At 46.6% G+C, this 17,004-nt stretch overlaps 1 protein-coding gene across 4 annotated transcripts in view; it reads right to left on the reverse strand.

The window, feature by feature from the left end:
* The window catches only part of NOL4 (nucleolar protein 4), a 273,762-nt gene that overhangs the window by 112,340 nt on the left and 144,418 nt on the right, over positions 1-17,004 (reverse strand). For all 4 annotated transcript variants that reach the window (XM_030553010.1, XM_030553009.1, XM_030553011.1 and 1 more), the window contains one exon: positions 3,901-4,184. In XM_030553010.1, coding sequence (XP_030408870.1) covers positions 3,901-4,184 — 284 coding nt within the window. The remainder of the gene's footprint in view (positions 1-3,900; positions 4,185-17,004) is intronic.

Below are 17,004 nucleotides of genomic sequence, written 5' to 3' on the forward strand. Positions count from 1 at the left end.
AAACAAATTCAAGTTGGTATCCACTTTCCACTGTGCATAGGACCCAGCAGTCTGATGTTATGCGGGACCATGCAGGGAGGAAAGAGGAGGGGTGGTTGGTGAAAGGCGGGGAAGGATCCTGTAAGGAGACTGGTGCTCCACCCTTGGGCGCACCTTCAAAAGTTTTGTTTGGGCCCTACTGATGGTTTGGGGGAGCCCTGGTTCTGGCCTATCTGAGAACAAGATTGCCTCCTCCTACCACCCCGGCCATGTCTTCTAGAGAAGTTCTGTCTTGGCCAGGGGTTAGGGTAGGTGTGCTGCGGTTGGGGTCTGAAGGGCCTACGTTGCGTCACTGGGGTATGCGTGCCCAATGAACGCATGATGGCCCGATTATCCTTCAGACTCTGGAGCCTGGAATTGGTTTTGTCCGAAAATAGTACCTGGCCATCAAAGGGTAGGTCCTGAATTGCTTGCTGCAGTTCCAGGGTGGGATCGGACACCTGCATCCAGGAAATGTGGAGAATAGCTATGCCCAAGGCTAGAGTCCTAGCCACTGAGTCTGCCACATCTATCAAAGCCTGCAAAGATGTTCTGGCCACTTTCTTGCCCTCCTCTAGCAAGGTTCTGAGCTCCTCCCTGGACTCCTGAGGAGCAAGCTCTTTGAACTTCCCCATCGAGTTCCAGGTATTATAATTATAATGACTCAAGAGGGCCTGCTAGTTAGCCTCTCTGAGTTGTAGGCAGCCAGTATAATAGATCTTGCGGCCGAATAAATCCAGCATCTAGTGTCCTTGGATTTAGAAGCAGGAGCTTGTTGGCTGTGTCTTTCCCTCTCATTAACGGATTGCGCAACGAGAGAGCACAGTTGAGGGTGAATGTACAAGTATTCATAGTCTTTGGAGGGGACCAAGTACTTCTTCTCCACCCCCTTGGCAGTAGGAGGAATAGACACCGGAGATTGCCAGATTGTGGTGGCATTAGCCTGGATGATCCGAATAAACAGCAAGGCTATACGAATTGTGGGTATCGGCAGATAAGATATCCACCACTGGGTCCTCGACCTCCACCAACTCCTCCACCTGGAGGTTCATATTTTGTGCCACCCTATGAAGTAAGTCTTGGTGCACACAGAGGTCTATAGATGGTGGGCCAGAGGAGGATGTGCCCGCCACCACCTCATCAGGGGAAGACGAGGAGGCTATGCCCGGGACAAAGGGGTCCCGAGGCAAGTCTTGCAGTGTGGGTCTGGCTGCCCTAAGTCCACCACGCTAGGGGTGTGGGCCTGAGCTGAGGGTAGGGCTGTCGCCTTCGAGCCCCCTGAGGGGGGGAGTGAAGCAGGATCCTGCCTCTCATTGTACCATTGGCTAGCACTGTCTGCGTCTTGGTCATGGACGTGGTAGCCACTCTCCATTTGAGACGACCTTGAGTTGGGGCGGGACGGTCAAGGTGGAGCCAATCACTCATGCTGGGTCGCACTGTCCTGTGTTGTTGGCCCACGCCACGGAGATGGAGATCGGCACTGCAGTCTTGAGTGGTACCGCGATCTGGACTGGTACCGACGGTCGTATCGGTGCCGGGAGGCAGATCTGGACATCGATGAAGATCTACATCCAGAGCGGTGCTGGGAACGACTCCGAGTAGACCGGCGCTGGGAGCTGGACCAGTACCTACTGTACCGAGAAGGAGATCTTCAAGAGGCAAAGTGGTGCCGCGAGTGCCACTGGCGCCGAGATGGTGATTGGTGCCGGGACTGCGAGCGGTGCTGTGGACGAGACCAGCACCTGGATTGGTACTGTGATCTGGATTGGGACCGGGATCGGTGCCTACCCGTCTCGCTCTGCGACGGAGGGTGCATCATAGAGGGCTTCCCTATCAAGGGAACAGCCTGCACCGGTGGTACCGAAGGTTGTAACGGTCCTGGCTCAGTGAGGGCAATCAGGTCGCGTGCTGTGGAGAAAGTCTCCAGGGTAGAAGACAGGCCGAGCTCAACTACGGTGTGCACCAGCGAGCTTAAGTGCACCAGACTCAATGGCGGTGTGGTGCTGGAATCGACAGTGCCAGAGTTGGAGTCTTCGCGGGGTGGTTCAGCACAGGATGATGCTCCGAGGTGGGCACAGGCGTTGCCAGCAACTGTACAGGTGCAGCAGGCAGCTTGTGTTGCTTCTTGGGTCCCAGAGACAGCGAGCTGTGCCTTGCTGGTAGCGGTGTCGGAGACGTCCGGTGTGGGAGTCTTTGCCAGTGCCGGGTCGCAAAATTGTTGTTTCCAGTGCTGGAGGCACGTTTCAGACCAACGGCGCTGGGTCTCAGCTCAGGGACAAGGACATCAAGCTAAGTGCTGCTTCCCTGAGGAGCTGCTTCAAGCAAAAGTCCCGCTCCTTTTTGGTCCGAGGCTTGAATGCCTTAAAATTGCAGCACTTATCTGATTGATGGGATTCCCCCAGGCACTTCAAACCGGAGTCGTGGGAGTCTCCCGTAGGCACCGGCTTAAGGCAGGCCAAGCACGATTTGAAACCCGGAGACCTAGGCATAAGTCCAGGTACCAGGGAGGAGGGAAGGGGAGAAACCCCTTAACTCCAATTACTATGTACACTAAAGACAATAACTACTATTAACTACAACTAGAAACTGCTAACAACTACTCCATAACAACTATCTACAGGCATAAACAAGCTAAGAGCTAGGGAAGTGGAGATCAGCTAAGCCACGCTCCACAGTTCCAATGACCATCACGGGCGGTGAGAAGGAACTGAGGGGGCACTGGGTGGGCAGGGGCATATATCCGGCGCCATAAGGGAGCCACTCCAGGGGGCGCCTCAGCCGACGCACCAAGTGTTGCTAGGGTAAAAATCTTCTGACGATTGCGCACGCACCGCACGCACACCTAATTGGAATCGATATAAGAAAGCACTCGAAGAAGAACCACAAATTTCAAAACCTCAGAAGTTACAGTGAAACAGAATTGTTGTCTTCTGGACAGCACTAACTATGGCACATCTCTGAACATATCTAGAAAAAGCTTTTTCCACATCACTCCCATTACAAAGCCCTGCAAGAAAATGTAGAGGAGTTCAAAGTATACCTATTGCCAGGCTAATGTATAGCCTTTTACTGAAGGCTGGTGACCAGCATTAATAGCATTTTGATCCAGTATTACAATAGCAGTAATTGAATTTTAGAAGGTGCTAATCCAATTGAGAGTGTCAGATAAAAAGCAGGACGTGTCACCAATAGGAGCAGAGCAAACCAACGGAAAATTTATATTAAATAGACCATCTTTTCATCTTCCTTAGAATGCACATTCATGACAAATTCCTTCCTAGCAGGCTAGGTATCTAACATGCAGGATCTGTCTTTATCCACAACATAACCACCTTACTTTTCTCCTGCCCATACATGGAGACTACAGAGAAAAGACCTCAGGGAATTCCAGCTTCATAGAGCAACTTGTCAGTTTTAATTCAAGTTGGGTGGCTGCATAGTACACAAACAATCAGGAAGGAACCAAATCCAGTTCTTTTCATATGTTGGTGATTTCCATGTAATGATCCACAGGGGCATAAACACTGTACATTTAAACCGATTCATTCTATGGACATACAGTACATGCGATAGGATGGCCTTCTAAGACTATTTCAGATGGATAGCTTAGATAGTTTATAAAAATTGTAAAACACCTTATAACATCTGTTCTTGAAAGGAAACCACACTAACTTTTGTCAGTGTCTAAACATGACATATGTATATACTGTATATATAAACTGGTGCATGCAAGTTGGTCTTCAGGATCTAAGTAACAATGCGACACATATTGCACAAATTTCATTAAATGGTCAACTGGCAATAACCTTTGGGTGTATCTTGTAAATCTTTTCCTTTTCTAAGCTATACATTTTATATCTGGAGAATGTGGGAGCATCTTACCTTGCTTCCATTTTCTCTTGCCTCTCTTTCCATCTTGAGATCAGAAATTAGGAGGTTCTTGTATTTGTTCTTTCCATTACTGTTGTGATCATCTAGTCTGTATTCTGAAGTCAGCTGAGCAGAGAGGGGACTGTCACTCAGGTTCAGAGGCTGCTCATCCTGCTCCAGATCTGTTTTGCCATTACTGTTGGTTTCTGCCATCTCCCTGCAGTGTATTCCACCTGAAGCATTGGAACTGTGTCCCACGGCCTCATTGCCATTAAAACTCTCTGCAGCTGAATCATCTATTAAAAAATACATATTTTCAGTAACCTGCCACCATTGTTAACTCTGTACCCAATCAAACAGAATTTATAGCTTCACAATGTTTTGCATAGCAAAATTAAAACTGAATGATGTCTAACATCTAATGCATTTTTTGCAATAAAACACAATAGTCTTCAAGTAAAATTAAGCTTGGGAAATAAATCTATGGAATTATAGTCAAAGTTGGGGGAAAGATCTGGGCTGTCAAACTAGTGCAATTGTGCACACAAAAACTAGTGTCACACTGGCTTTTAGGAGCAAATTCTGCCCTTGTCCATCCATTTAGGCTCTTATAGCCAAGTCCATCACTGTAACATTACATTTTTTTAAGTCAGTGTTGTTGCAGGTGGTGAGGGGGCAGAATCTGGCTCTCAGTTTTCAAGGAGATGGAAGATATTTTACTACAGACTAAATGTTTAAATAGTCAGAAATGGCCATTTAAAAAAAATCTGTCCTAAGTAGTGTAACATAAAAATTCCTTAGTTCCCTGGCTTTGTGCATTCATTGCTAGCATCAGACATTATGCTGGGAAAGTTGATTCCCGGTACAAAGACCATGTCTCAGTTGTTCTCAAACTATACATCAATCATAATTGAAATAATAAAATTACAATAAAAAACTAAGAGAAAGTCAGATTTTCATCTGAAATTTTTGTATGTTGTTGTTACAAGTAACTTCTAAGACTGTTATAACTGAAATTAAAATTATATTTTTCTCTAACCTTTCAGAGCCAGATTCTGTCACCTGTGCTTTCAATGCCTTATTCCATGAACAGTCCCATTGGAATCAACAGGGTTCCTTGAACAGCAATGTACTACGCAATGTAGGAAAAGGTGGCAGAATCTGGCCTCAGTATGCTTACTGGATGCATTCAACACCATTTTTGTATAGTCACTTTCTCTGGCTTGCTAATGGTGCACACTCTTCCCCAGGTTCCACAAGACTGTTTATCAATAACTAGGGCCCTACCAAATTCACGGCCATGAAAAACACATCACAGACCATGAAATCTGGTATCCCACAATGAAATCTGGAAGCGGTGACCAGCACATCCCTGTGGCCCATTCGCGTCCAGGCACCACTTCCCACAGCTTCCATTGGCCCGGAACAGAGAACCACACTCACTGGGAGCTGCAGGGGGCAGTGCCTGTGGACAGTCAATGTCAGCAAAATGTCTTGTGGCCTGCAATCAGATTACCTTGATGGGACACACGCAGCCCACAGGCCACAGGTTGCCCACCACTGCTTTAGTTTAAGGAAACATCTTTCCACATAACAGAATACTTTACAAGCAACAGCTGCAATAGCAAATTTACAAATCCTGTACTAGGTGTTCGTTTATTTTATAAACAATAAATGAACATAGGAAATATAAAAGTCACGAGTACAAAACTGTTAGATGGACATATTATATCTTCTAGTCACCAATTCAATATACGTATATTGGAACCACCTATAAATTAATATCTGGGCCAAATCCAAGGCTTCACTGGGACCACTGGAATAAGTACAGCAAACAGGAGTTGATCCCTGATAAAGGTCTATACCTATTAAAGAAATATACTATACATGCTAGCCTTTGACCAGACACATCCCTACCGTGCATAATCAAATGAAATGCTGAAAACTCTACTTGCAACTGTAGAAATATACAGGCTGTTTTATTGCACTATTGGAACAGGAGTCCATATATCTTCTAGTACAGTGCCTAATCCAAGAAACACATTATTTTAGATAAAGAACAATATTTACAACTCTTCTCAAAAGGTCTTATGCTCAAAAATAAGCTGGAAAAAAAGAATTGTAACTTTATTTATGGAAAGTCCAAACAAAGGAAGATTGAGAAACTCCTTGGTTAACACATATATATAACTGGTAACTGGTAACAGAGGACAGAAAAATGTATTAAATTTAAACAGCTCTTTATTACTTAACTACTGAAAAATGCCTGAGAATTAACAATTGTACTTAAGCACTGACATTAAAACATTGATACAAGTATTATCAACGTAATTTTAGCGGCACCTACAAATGACTCAATTCCTATATAGTAAACTCTTGTCTCTTGTATACAGTCAAATGCCTACAGTAAATAATACAGCTATACACTTTTTATCTTTCTCCTTAGGAATAAAAATCTATGTCTAGGGGGAGAATGATCAGAGGTATGGCTATAAACACACTTTTTATATGTAAATATAAATATGAATTACCGTCAAAGAACCAAGGGAAAAAAAGCATTTTAGCACTGATAGCTTCTTACAGATGTTACCAAGGTAACTAAATTACACAGTTTAGCATATTTCATTCCTGGGCAGTTGAGCTATTTTTGCAGAGAATACACTAACATTAAACTAACAGCCATTCTGTGATTGAGACCAAGAGTCTGATCCTCTAGAGACCCTTACCCATGTGAATAGAATTTATTCTCACAAATAGTCCCACTGACTTCAAGAGAAGATCAGTGAGTCTGACCCAAGAGGTGAAGCATACTTTCCCCACCCCATGTACCTGGCCAGCTCTGTTGCATGGTCCTGGCAACTTCCCATCCCTCTCCTATCTGCTTTGCTGAGTCTTGTGCCCTAGTGGTGCAGTTCCTGCACTCAGCGTGTGTAGTGATGGTGATTATACCTGGCCTTTATATAAAGGTGAAAGAGGGGCGACTATTTGCATCCTCCCAGCACCTAGTGCCTCACTGGAGCATCCCAGGCACAATCTGGCCCTCAGATTATAAACTCTTCTGATCTAAGGATTTATTTTCTTATTTTATCTATGAAGCATCTTGCATACTGTTGCTTTCATATAAATTGCAAACAAGGTATTTTTGCCGTGTTATTAGCATATTTTTCTAATGTCTATCACAACTCCTGAACAGATATATACTGCTGAAGCTGAAAATCTGTTTCCTTACCAAATATTTTTTCCTTCATCGTTCAGCGACAGGCACTGGTTTGTATTTGGAGAGGTGCTGGCAGGTTCAGAAATATAGGGATATATGCTGGGTCCTAATAGTCACATGTGTGGGTATGATATATCTTGCATGAATGGACAATTAGGTTTCAAACACTCCATGAATGTAACCTGTGCATATTCCTAGTGGACAGCTTACATTGATTTATTTTTTGAAAACACACCCCGTTGAAGCATTTCTTGGGGGAGGAAGCGGAAAAAAAATTGATCATCCAGGGCTTTTAGCAATGGAGAGAATGTGGGTTGTTGTAGCAACAGAGAGCGCGCAAGCATGAGAACAGCTGCTCGTAGAATATGTTGAGAGCAGTGTGTGGAATCTGATGATGTCAGGACGGCAGTTGGATTTTTGTTTTGTGCTGTGATTGGTTACAACTTCTTCTTTGAGTATCTCTTCATATGGAGCCCACTCTTGGTGCACATGTGCCCCTACGCGTGTGAGACTGGAATCTTTAGCCAGCAGTATCCATTGAGGCCTTGCACATGCACTGCTCGCCCCACCCCCATGGCGTAAGGGGTGGAAATGACACAAAAGCCACTTATCAGAGGGGTAGCCGTGTTAGTCTGGATCTGTAAAAGCAGCAAAGAGTCCTGTGGCACCTTATAGACTAACAGACGTTTTGGAGCATGAGCTTTTGTGGGTGAATACCCACTCCATCATCTTCATGAATGTCATCTCATGCATGTCATGAGATAACAAGCATCTGACGAAGTGGGTATTCACCCACGAAAGCTCATGCTCCAAAACGTCTGTTAGTCTATAAAGTGCCACAGAGCCAAAAGCCACTGCATTCCTTCCTACTGTGAGATGGAACAACCTCCATATCCCTCTTACTTCCTGTGTCATTGTTACTTAATTGTTAATTTTCTTAGTTGTAGTTGTTATTATTGCCTTATTTCTACTCGTTAGCCCATTGATAAAAAACAACACACACACGCATACACCTCCCGCTCCTCCACCAGGAGTGTAATTAATTTAATTTCTGTGTGGTCCGGTGCCAAACTGCCACTGGAATAGCTGACTTGAAGTCCCCTGGTAACCTGCCTGTCTAGTGATGTAGCTATACTGCTGAATGATGGCCACATCAAAAGATTGTTTGCTTATTTGCTTTGTTTAGGGGAAGGACATATCCCCAGGGAGTACACAGTTTTCAAGTCCTTTCCCCAGTGTCTTTGCCCAGAGGTATGGTTCAAGTGGTTTTTGCTGGGGAAGTCTATGAAGGGAGCATGTGACTCAAACTCTTCCTGCTTCTGAGAGTACTATTCACTCTTTGAAAACACAGTCAGAAGGGCACCAGCTAGCTGAGAGGTTACCCAAGTTCCCTGGGATCAAAGAAACCACAGAGAAAGGCCTCTAAAACTGTGGTGCAGATTCCCTTAGATCAGTCAGCAATCCCTGCTGTCCATGTGAGGAAAGAGCACCATTCAAAGTCTGGAGCTTAGCTCTGATCTCTCTTCTGGGTATTGTCAAAGAACAACCTATTCACTCTTAAAGTTTTGGATGCCAACATGATTACTGCAGCTACGTCTGCACCACATGCCATTTCTGCCTCAATAAGAGTTTTTCCCCAAACATCAGAGGCTAATTTACACTCTGTGATTCCATCTGTCCCACTACCTTTGACCTCATCCAAGGGTCTCTCCTGAGCCTCAGTTTCCTTTACTGGAGATTTTTGCCCCTTTCTGCAGTTTCTAAATTCGGAACAGTACTAGCACCTAGGATACCAACTATGACAATGTCATCACATCACTCTTCATTGGTACTGACTTATTCTCATTGAGTACTTTTGACTCATCCTAACTTCCTACCACTCCATGGGGAAAAAGCACCTCCTAGAAAGGAGTTTTACTATTCATAATTGTGTATGTCCAACAGAAGTCTTTCTCCAGGAACTGCTAATTTATCACCTGATCCAACTAAGGAGGAGGTTCATGAAAAAGGAGCGATATCCCCTTCCATCTCTCATCATATGAGAAACAAGTCAGTCAAATCTCAAATCCATGGATGCCTCCTCCTTGGCACCACATACCTTCATATGGGATGAAATTCTGGCCATACTGGCCAGCTTGGACACCTCATTCTCATTTCTCAACATGATAGGGTGTGGGTCATTCTAGAAGTTAATCTTTTGCAAAATTGGAACCTCACACAAAACAGTTCAGCTATCACAACACGAGGTTGCTTGCACCGAGGATCATGAAATCCACAGTGAGGACACAGGCAATTTTGAATAACAAGACCCAGTGACACATATGACCTTTTTTTCATCACCAGATGAAGCTGTTGTTCCATCAACTCCATCTGTGATGGACAACTTCAAAATTTTCCAAGACCTCCTAAAGTGGATGGCCAATACCATGGAGATTCCACTAGAGGTGATACAAGAAAAAGCATATAATGCCCATTAATGAGGGTATTATAGATACCATCAAGGATCTTGACAGATGCCAGCTTCCATCGATGCAACATCTAAAATGATGGACTGCAGATATGAAACACCCTTTCAGGCATTTTGACTATTTTTATACTCCTCCATCTCCTTCTTCATTTCTTAGTTGTATAGGCAGCAAATGAAAAGTCCAGACAAAGTTTACCAAATGGACCCCAAAGTACAAAGATCCAAAAAGACTGAAGAATATATTTTTCTCCCAAAATGATCCAGATACTCTACAGGTCAGAAATGTCAATTAACAGACTTTGACAGCCAATGCACTATCCCTGAGAGAGATTTTAATGTTTTTTAGAATCTAAAGAGGAATATTAGGGTTTGGCTACACTTGCAGGTGTGCAGCGCTGGGAGTTACAGCTGTCTTTGTACAGCTGTGTAGGGAAAGTGCTTGAGTGTGGCCACCTTTGCAGCATTTGCAGCGGTGTTGGGAGTGCAGCATTATGGGCAGCTATCCCACAGAGCACCTCATCCCATTTTGGCGCCGTGTGTTGTGGGAAGGAGGCGGAGGGTGTAGGTCATTCTGCTTCCTGTCCCAATACCCCGTGATACATCACTTCACATCCCAGCAATCCCTGTGTTTCCGTCCATGTTTGGCGCCATCTTGACTCTCTCAAGGGTTTCTGTGCAGTGCGATTTCTGTGGGAAATGGAGCCCGAACTGCTGAGGAGTATGTTGACGAGTCTCGCCAGCACATCACGTTTGGCAGTTGAACTATTCCTTAAGATCCAAAGTGATGAGGAGTCTGACGATGATAGCGAGTCGCCTGACGTGTATGACACTAAATTGCTTCTGGCATTCACAGAAATGCTCAGCACCATGGAATGCTGCTTTTGGGCTCAGGAAACAAGCACTGAGTGGTGGGATCACATCGTCATGGAAGTCTGGGATGACAAGCAGTGGCTGCAGAACTTTCAGATGAGAAAAGCCACCTTCATGAGACTGTGTGAGGAGCTCGCCCCCACCCTGCGGCGCAAGGACACGAGATTGAGAGCTGCCCTGCTGGTGGAGAAGCGGGTGGCTACTGCAATCTGGAAGCTGGCAACTCAAGACAGCTACTGATCGGTCAGGAACCAGTTTGTAGTGGGAAAGTCAACCGTTGGAATTGTGTTGATGCAAGTTTGCAGGGCCATTAATCGCATCCTGCTAAGAAGAACCATGACTCTGGGGAACATGCAGGACATTGTGGACGGCTTTGCACAAATGGGTTTCTCCGACTGTGGAGGGGTGATAGATGGGACGCATATTCCTATTCTGGCACCACCCCACCTAGCATCTGAGTATGTTAATTGGAAGGGGTATTTCTCTATGGTTCTCCAGGCACTTGTGGATCACCGTGGGCATTTCATTGACATTAACACAAGCTGGCCTGGAAAAGTGCATGATGTATGCATCTTTCGGAACACTGGGCTGTTCAGGAAGCTGCAGGCAGGGACTTTTTTCCCAGACCAGAAGATCACAGTAGGGGATGTCGAAATGCCCATTGTGATCCTTGGAGACCCTCCTTACCCGTTAATGCCTTGGCTCATGAAACCGTATACAGGGAAGCTTGACGGGAGCAAGGACTGGTTCAGCTACAGGCTGAGCTGGTGCCAAATGACTGTAGAGTGTGCTTTTGGCCGTTTAAAGGGGCGCTGGCAATTTCTGTATGGGAAGCTAGACTTGGGGGAAAGCAGCATCCCCGCGGTTATATCCGTGTGCTGTACCCTCCATAATATTTGTGAAGGGAAGGGTGAAAGATTCAGTCAGGCATGGACCTCTGAGGTTCAATGCCTGGAGGCTGAATTTGCACAGCCAGAGAGCAGGGCTACTAGAGACGCCCAGCACAGGGCTGCAAAGATTAGGGATGCCTTGAGGGAGGAATTTGAGGCTGAAAACCAACAGTAATGTTTGGTGCCTTGCACGGGAGTGAAGTGCAGTGGTTACAATGTTAGTAGGAATCTGTGTTTCCTAAGCTGATTTGCAGTGCCTGTTTCTTTCCTGGGCTAAGGTATCTTTGACTTTCTGCAATAATAAAGACTGTTTTCAAAGCCAAGAATTCATTTATTGAAAAGAAAATAATTTTATTGACAGACACACAACATTTTGGGAACCTAAAAGGGTGGGGGGGGTGGAGTGGGGAACTGTACAGTCACAGGTTTGAATATGTCCTGTCTGGCGTGCTGTGCAATGACTGCAGCACTTCAGGATGCCTATACTGCATGGTGGTGGGGGTTGAGTGCCGAGGGTAAGGGTCATAGTTCTCAGGGCTGGTTGGTGAACCTACAGGTGTTGGAGGCAGCTGGTGGTGGTAAGAACCTGGATGCTGGGGAAGGGAGTTGTGAGCTGACATTGGGGCACAAGGGAAAGAGCTTTGGGACGGGGGGTGGGGGTGGCGTGTTAGCGCTCTGCCTGCATGGCTATGAGCACCTGGATAGAGTCCGCTTGGCACGCCAGGATGTTTATCAGCTGCTTTGTGCTTTTCTTCCTGGCCGCTGCAATTTTCTGGCGGATCCTGCTTTCCCTTTCCCTCCAGTCCTACAGTTTTTGATTCTCTGTGACAGAGTGATCCATAACTGCTTGCAGCCTGTCTTCTTTGCTTTTTCGTGGCTTCTTCCAGAAGTTTTGAAGTCTTTGAGCTGTTGATAACATGGGCAGCCGAGACCTCAAGGTTGCTTGTGGAAAGGCGAAAAAGGCAACACTTAACAGGCAGCATTGTTTATATCAGACAGCTATTCCCACACAGTGAAGGAGTTCACAGTCTTCACAATAGCATAATTTTCCCATACCAAAGAGAGCGCACATAATCCACAGGAGCCCTGAAATGGTGAGTAAGTGGGACTGATTGTTTCAGGGCTGTACTGTCCTCGGGGTTTCTGTGTGTTGGGGAAAGCAAACAGCTGCAGAGGGCACCTACACTGAACACTCTTCCAACATTTTCCACAGGAGTTGATCTTGGAAGATATCTCGCTGCTGCAGGTCACCTGGGAAGGGGGAATGAATGCTTCAGGGCTGTACTGGGGTTTCTGTGCATTGGGGAAAGCAAACAGCTGCAGGGGGCACCTACACTGAACACTCTCCCAATATTTTCCACAGGAGTTGATCCTGGAAAATATCTCGCTGCTGCGGGTCACCTGGGAAGAGCGGGAGGGTCTTCTACAGCAATGTGGATTTCGCCCTGGCCCCTATGCAGCTTGCCTGTGTCTTGCAATGGTCCCCCCACCCCTCGTGGCACAGTGGCGTGGACACATTAGCCTGACTGGGACAAGGACCACAGTGGCTCTCCCAATAAACTTGAGCAAGCGCATTGCCCACGCTCTGGCTGAAACTTTTGAAGAGATTACCGAGGTCGATTACCGAGACGTGACAGACCACATCAATGCACTATTCCACATCTAGGCATGCATGCATGCAGAATCCTCCCTCTTCTCCCGAAAAATTTCCATCCTAAAAATAAAAGCTGCTTACCGGGAACCCGCTCCTCTGTTTGTCTTCAAGCAAGTACCAGCTGCTGCGACTGGCTACCTTCCTCCTGGCTTGAGAAGAGCTCCTAGCTGCATGCCTCCAGGGACTCCGGGGTGTCTCCTCCTACTCCAGTACCCTCACTCTCGGTTTCCTCCTCCCTCCCTCTTCCTCCCCCCCTGCTCTGAAGTGTCCATCGTGGTCGTCGGATTGGCGGTGGGGTCACCCTCAAGTATCGCGTCCAGCTCTTTGTAAAAATGGCAGGTCGTGGGGGCAGCGCCGGAGCGGCGGTTTCCCTCGCGGGCTTTGCAATAGGCACTCCGCAGCTCCTTCACTTTAACACTGCGCTGCAGCGCTTCCCGGTCATGGCCCCTTTCCAACATGGCCCTTGATATCTGCCTATAGCTATCGTAATTCCTACGGCTGGAGCACAGCTGGAGCTGCACAGCTTCCTTCCCCCAAACACTGATGAGGTCCAGCAACTTGCCATTGCTCCATGCTGGGGCTCGTTTGGCACGTGGAGGCATGGTCACCTGGAAAGCTTCACTGATTGCACTTCAAACCTGGTTGAGCAAACAGGAAGGGGATTTTTAAAATTCTCGGGGCATTTAAAGGGTGGGTCACCTGAGGCCAGGAAAGTAGAGTTCGAACTGATGAGCAGAGTGGCTGAACAGGCATTCTGGGATACCTCCGAATAACTCTGGAGGCCAATAACAGTGCTTTTGGTGGCCACATTGGCGGAGCAGCGCTGCATCACCAGCACTGCAGTCATTATTCCCCAGGCCGAGGTGGAGTACAGCCAGCGCTGTAGCCAGGGAGCTACAGCACTGTATGTGCCTGGCAAGTGTGGACGGTGAGTGAGTTGCAGCGCTGTAAAGACACCACCAATGCTGTAACTCTCCAGTGTAGCCAAGCCCTTAGTCTCCAAGACAGCACTAAAAATGTCACTTCATGCTGCAGATACATCTTGCAAGGTCAATGACTTTGTGGATTATAATGAGAAGAGCATCTTGGTTGATTGCATCTGGTTTGAATCAAAAGAGGTTCATAACAACAAAAGAACTACTTTTTGAAAGATACAACATTTAGTTCAAAGACAAATGAAGAATTACATATTAAAGAATTCAAGAGCAACCCTCTGATCTCTAGCCTTTATATCCCATCATAGAATAGTAAACAAATTCAAAGTGCAGATGACCTCAAGGCAGAAATAATCCTCTTCCTACTTCTATCATCAGAGACTGGCTAGAATCCTTTAGGAAGAGACCCTGATATGAGAGGAAAGGTTCTACTTCCTCATTGGTGACATCCCATCCTGGACCTAACCAAGGGCAGCAAGTCTGACTTTGTGGTCAAGAGTTTTGGATAATCTGTAAGGATCTTTACCACTCCACTTGCTTCCAGCACTTGGTACCTCCGCCTTTTTTTTTCAAGGAGGCATGGACTGAATACACACACACACACACACACCCCGGATTTGACAGTCCTGCAGCCCCCATTGGCCTGGAGCGGTGAACCGCAGCCAGTGGGAGCTGTGATCGGCAGAACCTGTGGATGCAGCAGGTAAACAAACTGGCCCAGCCCACCAGGGACTTTCCCTGAACAAGCAGTGGCCTAAGTTTGAGAACCACTGTCTTAGATGGTATTGGTATCAAAGATTAAATAACTGTCCTTTGGGGTAAAAGAGAAGGTGTTAGTTGAGATGAGCTGGAGCTGTTGTTGCTCTTATTGTGAATGTCTGATCCCATTTCATCCCAGGTGGTGTCTGGGATTCAGCTAGAATTGGCAAAGGGGACAATGTTATTTGCATCCCTCTCTCTGGACTGGACTGGTCTGGTCAAGATAAGAACCAAGGGCTGGGGTCTCAAGAGATGGTGGGGATGGCAGCCATGCCAGTGAAGCTCACTCCAGGAGCCTCCACCTGCTCTTCATTATTTTACTCCCAACGTCTCTTTTAAGGAATCAAAGAGGAAGTGATGTTTTTGTCCACCAATTAAGCCTAATGTTCAACAAACTAAACTTGATTTATTAATTTCTGATTCTACATTTTCTGTTTTTACCAAGCATTTTAACATAGTCCTTAAACCATATTAGTATTTTCATTTAGACTAATTCAGTTTGTCTCCTTTTTGTACCTTTTCCCATCAACATTTGTGATTATACTTTATTGTAATATCTTATGAGCTTTCACATACTTTTTATAGTTAAGATCACAATTAAAATAAATTTAGAGGCCCAGTTATTACAACAACACCAAGAATGGGATCCACGAGGACAGAACATCTAGGAAAAACATATTTGCTGTAATATAAGTAACCATTCTTTCTGCAAGTAGGATGTTGGGCATAAGCTGAATGGGAAGAGTGAGATTTGAGAGACCAAAGCTGTTGTCTGTGCAAATCCAGGGTTGTCTGTCATAAAACCTACTCTTTCAGACTGTGGACAAAAATCCTGTATTACAAATGGTGCTTTAAGCTTCTAGGGCCACGTAGTGAGACGGTGTGACTCCCTTCCATCCCGGAGAGGGAAGAGCCCATCCGGAGGCCAGAGTGGGCGGAGCTAGGGAGCTCTAAGCCCGCCCCTCAGAGGGTCAGGTGGCAACCCGGAAATATAAAGGCTCACCCTCAGAGCTCAGTAAGGCCCCAGCCTCCAAGGAGGCCAGACACCTTCAGCCTAGTCCGCGACTGAGAAACCCCCGTGGCCCAAGGTGGCTACCAGGACTTGCCGGACCTGCCCAGTGCCCGCTTCCCAGAGGAGGTGCCAGACCTGCCCAGCGCCCGCTACTCAGAGGAGGTGCTGGACCTGCCCAGCGCCCGCTACCCGGAGGAGTTGCCGGATCTGCCGCTCGCCCACTGCCGCGAAGAACCCATGGTGCTGGATCCCCCGGAGGACACCACCATGACTCAGGTACTCCCCGAGGGGGAGTGCGGAAGTAGCCCGGGGGCAGCTGACCCTAGTGTGGCTGCAACACTACCAGAGCCCATGTCAGTGTGTTGCAGCTAGGATCCCCACTGATTCAGCAGTGGGTCTTCTGCTGCTGCTAGGGCCTTGAGCTGGGACGCAGTGGAGTGGGAGGGCCTGTGTCCCCCCTGCCACCCAACTCGTGGGTGGCAGTCTCCCCCTCTCCCAGGCCTTGGAGGCTTGGGCCTACTGTTGTTGCTCAGCCCTGCCTGAGGGCCTGAGCACCTGACTCACTGTTGCCCCGCCCTGACCCAGGGGCTGGGTTTATTTCTATTGTACTGTGGTTGCTTAGCCCTGCCTGAGGGCCTGAGTACCTGACTCATTGTTGCCCACCCTGACCCAGGGCCTGGGCTTATGGTGTTTATTCCAGTTACCGCCAGGGCCACCAGGAAAGGCTCCCATGGCCAGACTAATTCCTCAAACATCAGCAGTGAGCAGTGCGCTGGTGTGGCTCCCCGCCGTGGTGGAAAGGCTTGAGCCCTGGCCAGCACCCCAACAGGCCAGATTCCACCACACTCACTCTTGCTAAATGGTACCTTACACCATGAGTAGTCTGACTGGTTTCAGTAGGACCGCTTGCCATGTGCAGAACCCTATGTGAGTAAATGTGGCACAGTCTAGCTCTGAGTTACAGTTTTTTTTACCATCAATTGCCTGTATATTGCAAGTATATTTTACATTCTTTACCTTCTATTGCCAGTTATGCATTTTCTGTTTAAACATTTTTTAATGAAAACCACATGCTCTGTAAATAAATATTTTAAACTTTAAATTGCTAGTTAAATTCTTTTTAGAAATACTGTAACTTTCTGGGTTCCATAAATCAAAGGGGCACTATCCAGCCCTGATAAACTTGGTGATTAAAAAGACTACAGTACTGCAAGCAACCGAATATGCAGCTTTGGAATAAGAGTATGGTGACAGAGATAAAATAGTGCAACATGCAGGGTAAGGGAATCCATGGCAATATATGTGGACTTTG

Source organism: Gopherus evgoodei, chromosome 2, assembly GCF_007399415.2.
Source record: "Gopherus evgoodei ecotype Sinaloan lineage chromosome 2, rGopEvg1_v1.p, whole genome shotgun sequence".
In the NCBI taxonomy this organism is placed as follows: domain Eukaryota; kingdom Metazoa; phylum Chordata; order Testudines; family Testudinidae; genus Gopherus; species Gopherus evgoodei.